Raw genomic sequence first — 11,820 nt, forward strand, 5'->3', positions numbered from 1 at the left:
CCAGCAATTTTTAAGTAGTGTTGGTGACATGTAACGTGTATGTACACGAACGCAGAAACCACTATGGTCACTGACAGAAAGCTTTAAAGAGAAAGGGTCTCATCGATTTACAGGCACTGGCGAACCCAGTGCCTAGAAAGTGGCGAAAGCTGGACAGGCTCACAGAGCAAAACTTCAAATCTGGTCACACAATTTTGCTTATTTATTTCATTTCGGAAAACTAAATAACTGAGACAAACCATGGGAAAGTTGGAATAGTTTTTTTTTATTATTTCCAAAGCAGGTATCTAAACTTTATATTAACCGGAATATATGCCTTGTTTTACAAAACCTTGTATCTGGATTTGTTAATTATATGATGCGACGAAGCTTGCAGTTTTAGCAGTTCTTCCTTGATAAGTCGGGTGATTTCTCGCTTCGCCTTTGTTACTGCCAACTCAGAACAGCTCTCGATAGCCAGATACAGCTTACGCTCTCCTTCAGGGGGAGTTTTACCAGTTGGTACGTACGTACCGCGCACCGTAAGACCCGCTTCCGAGTATTCGGAGATTTGGGCAAGCGCTTCCTGCGAAGAGTAGAAATAAATCAAAGTAACGCAATCTGTCATACACAAGAAAAAATCATAAATTGTTACCTTAGAAGTGACCTTCCATCTTGCTTGTTGTGGGAAATCATTAATCTCCAGCTCCTCCTCGTATTTCCGGAAGACAGTTTCATTGCTTTCGACGGGTGATTCATCTTCATCCTTGGGTTGATAGTTGAGTTTGGTGTTGAGCTTCGCAGCCAATTGCTCAGCAACAGTTTTAGCCGTGATAAGTTGCTGGGTGGTTCCGCCTTTGAGAATGGCTTCGGCAGCTTGTTGTGTAGCGCCCTTAGCTTCTAGACCGAGATTTTTCTGCAAATTGATACGCGATGCCAATCGCTTAGCAAGTTCTAATTTATCCGAATTTGTTGTCGTTGGCGCTGGTGTAGAAACTGATTGTGTGATAACTGGAGCTTCAACTTCCTTCACGATGCGTTTTGTAGCAAACATGCTCTCAATATGCTGGTCAATGTCTTGCTCCAGATCGTCATCGTCATCGGAATCTTGCAGTCCAAGAGCAGCCTTCTGAAGCTTTTTGCGCTCATTAACAGCGGCAGCTTCTTGCTCGTCAAACTTGAATCCTTTTCCACTGAACCCGCCTCCGGTATGTACTTTTTTGCCTTCGGCTTCCTGGGCTGCTTTATATGTATCCCATAAACTACGTAAATCGTCGGGTACTGTGCCACCGGACAACTCGAGGGCTCGTATAATATCCCCAGAATAACGCCCTTGCTCGTGAGTCAAGAAAGTCCAAGCAAATCCCTTATTGCCTGCTCGTCCTGTTCGACCGCATCTATAAAAGAGGGGAGAAATGCGCTCATGAACACAACCCAACAATATCTTTTTCAATGATTCTGTAACATTCTCCAGAATACCGTTCCCCCGAAAACCATTCCGCAGAATTCCACTCTCCAGAATCTCACTTCCCAGATGAGAAAACCAATCCCTTGAATACACCATGCTCCAGAAAACTGTATAGGGGTACGCGGGGCATAATGAGCATATATGTCATGAACAGTAGCTAACCTTCTACTATCCAATCCCGCATATAAAAGGGTTTCCTATAAGACACATGGTTGGAGGACGTTATAGGAATCCGTGTTATAGGAGACGCAGGGCTTATAAGATTTCAACAATTGGAGGGTGTTGTTGAATATCTCACATGCACAGTACTGTCTTCGGCTAAAGCCCCACGCACAATGTGAGCGGCAGCGCGGCACAGCGGCATGACGGCGGGCCCATCTTGAGGTACACTCTGCTTGTCAAGTCAATGTTGAGAAGGATTTAGTCAACATGGGATTGATAAGTGGAGTGTGGATCAAGATGGGCGTGCCGTCATGCCGCTGTACCGCGCTGCCGCTCACATTGTGCGTGGGGCTTAAGTTTCAGTACTCAGTACGATCTTTGTCGGCGCTTTTTCTAATATGAACTACACGCAGAGAAAACACACCTTTTTGTTTCAAAAATAAAAATGGTTGAAACATTTTTTGAAAATTATATATGTGAACCTTGAGGGATGAGAATGTAACCTTTATAACATAATATGATATATCTAGATCCTGATGTTGGTGTCTGCAGAAGAATTGTTTAGTAGCTCAAAGGCGGATATGCGGGGATATTCATTCAGATACGGAATTACGCCACCAGGCGGCGCTGGTGAGTACGAAACTATTGTTTTTCGTATATCTTAGAATCCTGACCACTTGGAAGGATTCGGCAAAGTTGTTCAGTAGCACAAGGGCTCAAGCAAGGGCTAACATTACTTGAGCCAAGAGATTCGAGATTTTGCCACCAGACGGCTTTAGTGAGCATGGAACTATTGTTTTGCAGATAGTTCAGAAGCCTGATCACTTAGAAAGATGGCGTATTTGGCAAAGTTGTTCAGCAGCTCAAGGGCAAACATTATTTGAGCCAAGCGATTATGCTACCAGGCGATGCTAGTGAGCTTAGGAAGTCGTTGAATGTTGAGTTCGATACGGATGACGAAATTGATCTTGAAGGAGTCTTCGACAGTGATGTTGAGTACTATAATGACCCAGAAATTGAAGAATAATGTTTTCATCGCCTCCTCCCAAGCGGCGCAAGGAAGAGAGCATTCAACAGGAAAATGCTCAACAAAAGACCAACGAGGTTCTCTAACTCGTGTGACCCGGAGCATTTACGGGATCTGCAGACAAAACCGATCCAAAGTCTATTGAATTCAAACATATTATGAAGGAAAGAAAAACTTGTTCCCGAAGAGGATCTCCTGTTTGACGCACCTGAACTTGAACAAAGATTTTGAAATACATTGCAGATCAAACTAATCTTTATGCGAAGGAAAACGATATGACGAACCGCTTCTGCACAACAGCGATGGAAATAAGGAAATATTTCGGAATTCTGTTCTACATGTCTGCCATGTAAGTCGAGCATTAAGTCTTATAGGAGTAAATATGCATTCCTGCCGATCCGGTAACAATGAATCGGAATAGATTTGCTGAGATTCGCCGATATTTACACTTTAACGATAATGGGGCCATTCCATCCACAACTTCAACGATGCATGATCGGCTGTATAAAATCGAACCCATAACAATTGATCATTTTAACGACAAATTCAAAACGTTTGGGTGGGAACCCTCCCAACATCTCTCCGTAGATGAATCATTCGACAATATTTAGCGACCGAACGCCACTTGTGTGTTTTATCTTATTCATTCGGATTCTCGTACCGTTTTGAGGTTTACGGTTACAGCTGGTGACAATGTTACAATTCCGGGAACTCCTGTTTTTTTCGACCGAAATGTTTCAAACTTTCCAACAAAAAGTACTTCATATGACGCATATTGCGGCCAATGAGCTCGGTAGCTTTCAAAAAACCCACTTCCAAGTAAATCTGAAGTGCCAATAATAGGATCCGGCTACCTCCAAGAGTTTTTTTCAGGCAAAACAAAATATTGGGTATTCAAGGGTTAAGAAGAGTATATCCCAGCTGACATCTTGTGGAATATTTGGAGCTGTACCGAATATCATCACTCCAGTTGGCTTAAAGCCGTTTGGCAATAGCCATTTAGCATAACTATTTCATACTCTAGGGCGATCTACCATAATGATCATTTACATTACATGAAGAACAGCCTATTTGAAAAGAGGGAGCATAACTATGGTGGAACCCATTTATTCTAAACTAGCGGTCCCGGCAAACTTCGTCTTGCCATCAAGTAGGCTGTTGGAATACGCTATGAATCGTCCCATACAAAATGACAGTTCCGTTCACGCTCGTTTTTCCGACTTTCCCGGTGAAAATCCTGTGATTTTTATACACACAAACACGTCGGAACCCTTGATAAACGAAATGAAGTTATAATCATTTTAATCCGTTGACCCGTTCTCAAGCCATTTCGTGACATACAAACACCATTCCATTTTTATTTATATAGATAGATGGTCATTCGTGCTTCTGCTGATGCGCTCAACGAAGCCTTTACTGCTTTTGATTTTAATTTGCCTTTGATTAGTTTTATCCGTAGATTGTCATTGAGCTAGATTTTTATGTTTTTTTTTTCATTAAGACAAACAGATGTCAGATGAATAACAACTTCAATAAATAAATAAATAAATAAATTACTCCAAACGGCAATATTCTAAAAAGGCACTTCATTCCATATGGGCACTCTCCGCCCCTTTCTCTCATCGGAAAATGTGCTTATATCAAATCATTCGTCCATTTATAACGTAACGCTAAAATTGAAAATTTTTGATCACCTCCCCCCTCCGTAACGCTTTTCGTATGAAAAATTTCATTTTTTTTTGTATGAGCCGTAACTCTTGAGCCTACTCTCCCCTCCCCCTAGAGCGTTACGTAATTTGTGGATGCCGCCTAAGATGGATAAGACTGAAATAAGGGTACATCATTATATTCTTCTTCTTCTTGGCATTACGTCCTCACTGGGACAGAGCCTGCTTCTCAGCTTAGTGTTCTTATGAGCACTTCAACAGTTATTAACTGAGAGCTTTCTTTACCAAAGTTGCAATTTTTCGCATTCGTATATTATGTGGCAGGTACGATGATACTCTATGTCCAGGGAAGTCAAGGAAATTTTCATTACGGAGCACTTTTTGAAATAAAAATGTTGCGCGAAGCACCTATTCATCATTTACCCCGTTGAAATCTAGATTTTTTCACACGCTAAAATCGACCCTTCAATTAATTTTCATATCATTTTCATTTTGCAGTGTTTGGTGGGGCAATAAGAACGCAAGTCAATCCAAAGCCGATGATAGGAAGGGTAATGGCTGAATAGTCTATGCTGACCACGCAAACGCCATGGGAGAGGGAAAATAGGATTGGCTTGGGTGACTTGACACAATAATGCTAATAATGCTGCAAAATGTAATGAATCCGTAGGTCAAACAATTCTATTGATTATTTTAGAGCCTACGAGCAAAGTTATTCAATATTGAAATAGTATTTTTAACATATAAAAATATATATGTAAGGAAAAAACAATATTTGAAAAAAAATACATGAAAACTACTGATCAAATCTAATAAATTTGAAAAATAAACTTAGAATAGCAACATGAGAGATGTTAAATTAAAAACATCAATTATGTAGTGCAATAAATCAATCATTGCGTAACTATTCATCGAAGCTAAATGTATTGAAGTTTTGTTGAATGTCGTTGTTGTACTGTCTAATGTCATATATATAATAATCCCAAATTAAAAAAAATATTTCAATTCTTATTTGTCGTTACAGAAATTAGAATCCTCAATGTCTTCCAAATGCCTAAAAAATCAAATAAACTACCTGATTAACTATTGTTGAACCCCAGAAATGATTTGTGCCTCCCAAGGTCTTTGAAGTCAATTTAAGGTGAAGATGAACCGAGGTCAAATCTCAATCATACAAGGGCACAAATCTAAAGAACCAGACAACCACTCACGTACGGTGGGGAAAGTGCTCGAGAAGATCATCCTCAACAGACTGTCGAGGTACACCGAGGGTGTAAATGGTCTCTCAGGCAACCAGTTTGGCTTCCGGAAAGGGAGGTCCACTGTAGACGCTATTCTGACGGTTAAGAAAACCGCTGAGATAGCACTCCAGCGTAAGAGGAGGGGTATTCGCTACTGCGCAGTAGTGACTCTGGATGTAAGGAATGCATTTAATAGTGCCAGTTGGGCGGCTATTGCTGATGCGCTCCTGCGTCTGGGGATACCCGAGTACCTGTACAAGATTCTCGGAAGTTACTTCCAGAATCGGGTATTAGTCTATGACACAGAGATGGGTCGGAAGTGCTTTCACATAACCTCAGGAGTCCCGCAAGGTTCCATCCTGGGTCCGGTGTTATGGAATGTCATGTACGACGAGGTGTTGAGATTAAAATTCCCGGCGGGTGTGGTCATCGTTGGCTTTGCCGACGATATTACGCTGGAGGTCTACGGTGAATCGATCGAAGAAGTGGAATTGACTGCAGCCCACTCGATCGCAATTGTGGAGGAGTGGATGAGCTCCAGGAAACTGGAATTGGCTCACCACAAAACTGAGGCTGTTGTTGTCAACAACCGAAAGTCGGTGCAGCAAGCGGTGATCAGTGTAGGCGACTGCACAATCACTTCGAAGCGCTCCGTCAAACACTTGGGGGTGATGATCGACGACAAGCTTACCTTCGGTAGCCATGTCGATTATGCCTGCAAGAGAGCCTCCACAGCTATTGTGGCACTGTCCCGGATGATGTCCAATAGCTCTGCGGTGTACGCCAGCAAGCGTAAGCTTCTGGCCAGTGTCGCCTCGTCCATACTGAGGTATGGTGGCCCGGCTTGGGGCACGGCTTTGAGTACCGATAGCTACCGTAGCAAGCTAGAGAGTACTTATAGGCTAATGTGCCTGAGGGTTGCGAGCGCGTACCGTACCGTGTCACACGATGCACTTTGTGTCATCACCGGTATGATGCCTATTGGTATCCTTATCATGGAAGACATAGAGTGCTTCGAAATGCGCGGCACAAGAGGCATACGCAGGACTGCCAGACTGGCCTCCATGGTCAAATGGCAGCGTGCGTGGGACAGTTCCACCAAGGGAGTGTGGACTCACAGGTTGATTCCGAGGTTAGATATCTGGGTCAATAGGCGCCATGGGGAACTAACATTCCACCTAACACAGGTCCTTTCGGGTCATGGATGCTTTAGACAATATCTACACCGTTTCGGTCATGCGGGTTCTCCCGAATGTCCAGTTTGTGCAGGTTTAGAGGAAACGGCGGAACACGTTTTGTTCGTGTGCCCGCGTTTCCGCACAATGCGTGACCGCATGTTTGCCACATGCGGTCGGGACACGACTCCGGACAATTTGGTCCAGAGGATGTGTGCAGACGAGTTTGGCTGGAATGCCGTTTCATCGGCTATCACCCACATCGTCTCGGAACTCCAAAGGAGGTGGCGTGTGGACTCGAGGAGTGACTAGTGCAGACGCTAATCAGGTGGTCCAAGGGTTCGCAGTCGGCAACGTAGGTCATACCGGTGCCCTACGGTCGAAATCGACCCTTACAGCGATTAAGTGGCCGCGGGGAGAACATCCTGGTAGCGCTGCTGTCGTGGCGCCGGCTTACTGGGTGGATACGAGCCTCTGGTTGTTCGGGGCAGGTGGAGGCCCCTTCGTCAGCAATCCCAGCTGGTGCTAGCTGATAGGGCCTGAGCCTTCAGTAGGTCAAATTGCGAAGCCCGCAGTATCAGTTCTTGATACCTGCGGTGCAGCTGGGCGCGGGCTTAGTGGTCGACCCTGCCCGCCTTCAGCGGACAACGGGAGGTGAGGACCACCCGGGAAGCTGGCAATGCGCCAGCATGCTACCTTGGTGGACCCCCATAAGCGTGTCATCGATGTTCGTTGCTGCATGGGTACGCAGCTAACCTGGAGGATGCGATGTGCAATAGCCCCTCTCCGAAGCAATGCCTTCTTGGTGGTCCCGGAGAGACGAAGGGTTTGGCGGCAATGGAAATGGTTTAGTGGGTCGGGGGTGTAGTCCTGTTTACTGCTTGTACGTAGTAAATGGTCCCCAACCCCACACTCCCGGACCTCGGTCCGGAGTCTGTTGAGCAGATTATCCCCCCATTGCTTAGAAGGAAAAAAAAAAAAAAGACAACCACTCACGTCGAAACCCGGATGGACTGCTTCTCAGCGAGTGATCAACCGACTAAGCCTACAGTCTGAGTGGCTGTTCGACTCTCCAGATCTGTGCTACCACAGAACTGAAGCCCGGCCTCGGTACATCTTGACCTTAATGTCCCCATTGTCAAACACGAACAATGAATGTAACGCAGAGCCCAACCACATCCACTTTTACGTTACGCTTGTTACATGACGGTACTAATGAGTATTTTCTAAGGAATGGTTTTACAGCATAGCTGAGCCTTTCGGTTATCGATGTATAGAAATAATATCGATGTATAGAAATAATATCGATGTATAGAAATAATTTGTTTCGAAATTGTCCGCGTGGTCTTGTTATACATCCATTAGATAAGAATCAACTATTACCATACATACCAAACGCTCGTTATGACCCTATGCCTAACATTTGTATATGTATGGACTTAGCTGATGTGGCTTATTTAATAAGTAGTTCTTTCACTCATTGATTTTCTTCAAAACCTTGTCAAATATAGAAAACTGATGGTATCAGATTTATTCCTGCAGTGAAGGTGCTTTGTATTCATTAAGAATGATTATTTTATTCTATTTATTAGGTGAAAAAGTAATATCAAGGCCAGAATTCTCAGAGAGATAAATACTATATAGTAGAAGATTACAAACCGTCAATGGCATTTTCCGTACACTAACCCACATTGCACAATCGAGGGTCTGATTGTGCTCCCAACCCACCCTCAGGTTGTAATTTTCTCACCAGCTTGAAATTATATTTTCCTGGAATGTAAATGATTTTAATTCATGGTAAACGTACTATGCAGTAGTTTGAATAGGATCACTAAATCAGAATACCCAAAAAATCTGAATGTAATGAAAACTTTGCCATTGTTTAAGTTTATGCAACCTCTAATCAACACTACAAAATACAGCGATCATATATTTAAAATTATCGCTCCTGGAAAATATTATTACAAGCCCAGGGATTATATTGTGCAGATTAGTAATAAATGCTTGCATATTTTTATGCTGAATTGCCATAATAGGTCATAATAAGAGAATGGTTTTATGGGGAATGTTATAGATTGTTTTCAATGTTTGAAGTATTTTACCTGTGCACATAGTCTTCATAGTGATTGGGACAATCGTAGTTCACGACCAGAATCAGCTGCTTGACATCCAAGCCTCGCGCAGCAACGGAAGTGGCGATTAGAAGCTTAACGCGGCCTTGCTTGAAGTCAATTATAGTTGAATCTCGATCGAATTGATCGATGCCTCCGTGCAAACTCAAGCAAGGATAAGAAGCCTTCATTAGATCTTTCAATAAAATGTCAGCATTTTCTTGCTTGTCTACGAAGACAATAATGCTGCCCAGTTCCTGATAGAGTCCAAGTAATTCCAGAAGTTTGAAAAATTTGGCGTCTTCTTCCAAAACTACGACATGTTGTTCCACGTCCTTGCAAACAACCGAACGACCACCGATTTGAATTTCTATCGGCTTTTTCAATATTCGTCTAGCTAGAGCTTCCATTTGTCGGGGGAAAGTGGCGCTAAACATCACCGTTTGACGGTCCGGTCGAATATTATCAATTATTCTCATAACCTGGGGTTCAAAACCCAAATCGAACATCCGATCAGCTTCATCCAACACCACATAAGTGACACGACGTAGATTTGTAACGCGGCCTGAATTTGCGGCCAACATGTCAATCATTCGGCCCGGAGTACACACGATGATTTCGGCTCCACGTTTTAGTTCGGCAATCTGTTCCGAAATACCTGTTCCTCCGTACACACAAACTGCTCGCAAATTCAACGACTTGGCAAACTTTTTAATGTCCTTTCCAATTTGCATACAAAGTTCCCGAGTAGGAGTCATTATAATGGAAATGGGACCATCTCCATCCTCAAGTGGGGGTTGATCTAGAATGTGTCGGAACATGGGAAGAATGAAGGCCAACGTTTTGCCACTGCCTGTTTTGGCAATGCCAATCAGATCCCGTCCTGACATAATGGCTGGAATTGCCTGGCACTGAATTGGCGTAGGCTTTTCGAATCCAAGTTTTCGAAGGACATCAAATTCCTTCTTGGATACGCCACAATGGGCCCACGTTTTGATGGGTTTAGGGCAACCTTTCCCCTTCACAGTAATCCCTTCAAGTTCGGTTTTATAAACGCCGACTTCTGCGTGCGTCATTTTAGCGATTTCCGGAACTTCCACATAGAAAGCTTTTCTGAAGGGCATGTAGTTGATACCGCTATGATCTATCTTGGCCAGTTCCTTCTTTTGTTTGTTCGCTAGATTTGCGGCTGTGTCTTTTATATCTTCCTGTTCCTCCTCAGAAGAATACTCCAATCCGTCCTGATTTTGTTCAATCAGTTCGCCCTTCTTGGTCGTTTCGGTGTTCTTTTTTGCAACGCCTGTGATAATTGTCACACCTGAGTTAGACGCTGCCTTTCCATCCTGCTTTGGAGCGGAGCTGGGTAATTTGTTCACTTTCCGAACTTCTTCGTTGACTTCCTTCATGAAAGCGTCGAGAGGATCAACGTCGTCCTCTTCATCATTGTTATTTGCTTTATCTTTGATATCATCTTCATCGTCTTCTTCGTCATCTTCCAAGCTCCATTTTTTCGGGATGTTAACTCCTGTTAAAACGGTTGGTTTCTTTATTTCAATTTCCTTCCGTTTCCTCTCAGCCCGCCATCGTTCAATCCGCTCCCTTCGTTTTACCATTTCCTGTTCCAGCCTTCGCTGTTCTTCCTCTTTATCCATAGGAACAGAGAGATCAAAGGTCTCCTCCTTCTCTTTTGGCTCTTCCTTAATGGGTTTCTTGATTTCCTTTTCGACATATCCGGGAGGTTTTTGATCGAACTTCGATTGACGGAAACCTGTGCTGGAAGTTCCACTGCTGCTACTCACACTTTGAGCGCTATAACGGGAAAATGTTAGCTACGTTATACTGAATTTAGGACACAAGGCTGGTAGCGACTAAATATCTAGAAAATAAGAACTTTAAGAGACCAGAAATGAGATTTTTGAGACCTTCCATGAAAAATAGTTTTTAGACACTACTTGCATTTAAATGGTCATCAAGTCTCTCGCAAAAGAGGCCTGCTACCAGCCTTAAGAACGTCCAGATCGCTACTTACTATTTAGTAGCTTGTTCCCTCAGCTTTTCACGTTCCCTCTCGCGTTCGCGTTTCCGTTCCGCTTCCTTAAAGCGCTCTTTCTCCAGTTCCTTCTCCCTTTCGCGGTCGCGTTGTTCCCGGTCCCGGTCCCTGTCTCGATCGCGCCTTCCGAAATCCTTGAAGCGGAATGAAGTTTTCGTACGCTCCCGATCGCGTTCACGACTCCGGGACCGTCGTTTTTTCCTGTCCGGTGGCGAGTGCGATCTGCTCCGCCGTCGATCCTTGCTGTAAAAATCCATGAAAATAAACAAAATACTTCAATCGTAAACATAACCTACAGTCGAGAGATATTCGATTTCCATTGAATTACAGCTTTAACTTACCCATTTTCACCTGGTCTCGTCATGGTCGTGAAAGCGGGCACTATTAATAAATGAATAACAATGAAATTTTAATAAATTTCACCTGCTTTTTGGTCCAGAATTTACAGGAAATCAAAGAAAACGATGTTTACACGGCCAAATCATTAAAACTTTTCCAAATCGAACCGAAAATTTTTGACAGTTGTATTTTAGTACAAGGCGCAATCCACACTGAAAACAATCGATCGCCTTTTCATGTGACAGATCCGTCTATGCATTTGTTTACATCGGTGGAGGACAGGTGCTAACACGGGCCTGTCATTTTCATAGAAGAAATGTCAAAGTGCTTCCCGATCAGCTGATTTGAGACGTCATTTGAATAGGCCTATTCTCAGGCTATCGACATGCATGGAGACACCATCTTCTATAGTGGTTATCACGCCCAATGGTGGGTGCCCTAGTGTAGATGTACACGCAGCGAACTGGACTATCGAATTTCATACATTTTGCCTTATGAAAGGTGGAACGATTATTGCAATACAAACGCTTTATGTATCGTTTTAGCATATCTCCACATCAAGGTGTCGATTGGCGCGTGGTGCACGCTCGGGCCTATCGAT

At 43.5% G+C, this 11,820-nt stretch overlaps 1 protein-coding gene across 1 annotated transcript; it reads right to left on the reverse strand.

Moving 5' to 3' along the window:
• Positions 1-244: 244 nt before the first annotated feature.
• Positions 245-11,395, reverse strand: LOC5579050 (probable ATP-dependent RNA helicase DDX46). The gene is made up of 5 exons (XM_001657198.2): positions 11,222-11,395; positions 10,860-11,123; positions 8,822-10,639; positions 635-1,376; positions 245-565 (listed from the first exon to the last, which is right to left on the reverse strand). Exons 1-5 carry the CDS (start codon positions 11,242-11,244, stop codon positions 323-325), a joined length of 3,090 nt encoding a protein of 1,029 aa, XP_001657248.1. The 5' UTR covers positions 11,245-11,395; the 3' UTR covers positions 245-322.
• Positions 11,396-11,820: the final 425 nt, after the last annotated feature.

Source organism: Aedes aegypti, chromosome 3 (genome assembly GCF_002204515.2).
Source record: "Aedes aegypti strain LVP_AGWG chromosome 3, AaegL5.0 Primary Assembly, whole genome shotgun sequence".
Taxonomy (NCBI): Eukaryota; Metazoa; Arthropoda; class Insecta; order Diptera; family Culicidae; genus Aedes; species Aedes aegypti.

Coding starts and splice junctions, on each gene's coding strand:
- LOC5579050 (XM_001657198.2), bottom strand. CDS start 11,244: ATGACGAGACCAGGTGAAAATGG. Junction 1,377..8,821: donor TATGAAGACTATGTGCACAG/GTAAAATACTTC, acceptor CCTCTTTTATAG/ATGCGGTCGAACAGGACGAG. Junction 566..634: donor GATGGAAGGTCACTTCTAAG/GTAACAATTTAT, acceptor TACTCTTCGCAG/GAAGCGCTTGCCCAAATCTC.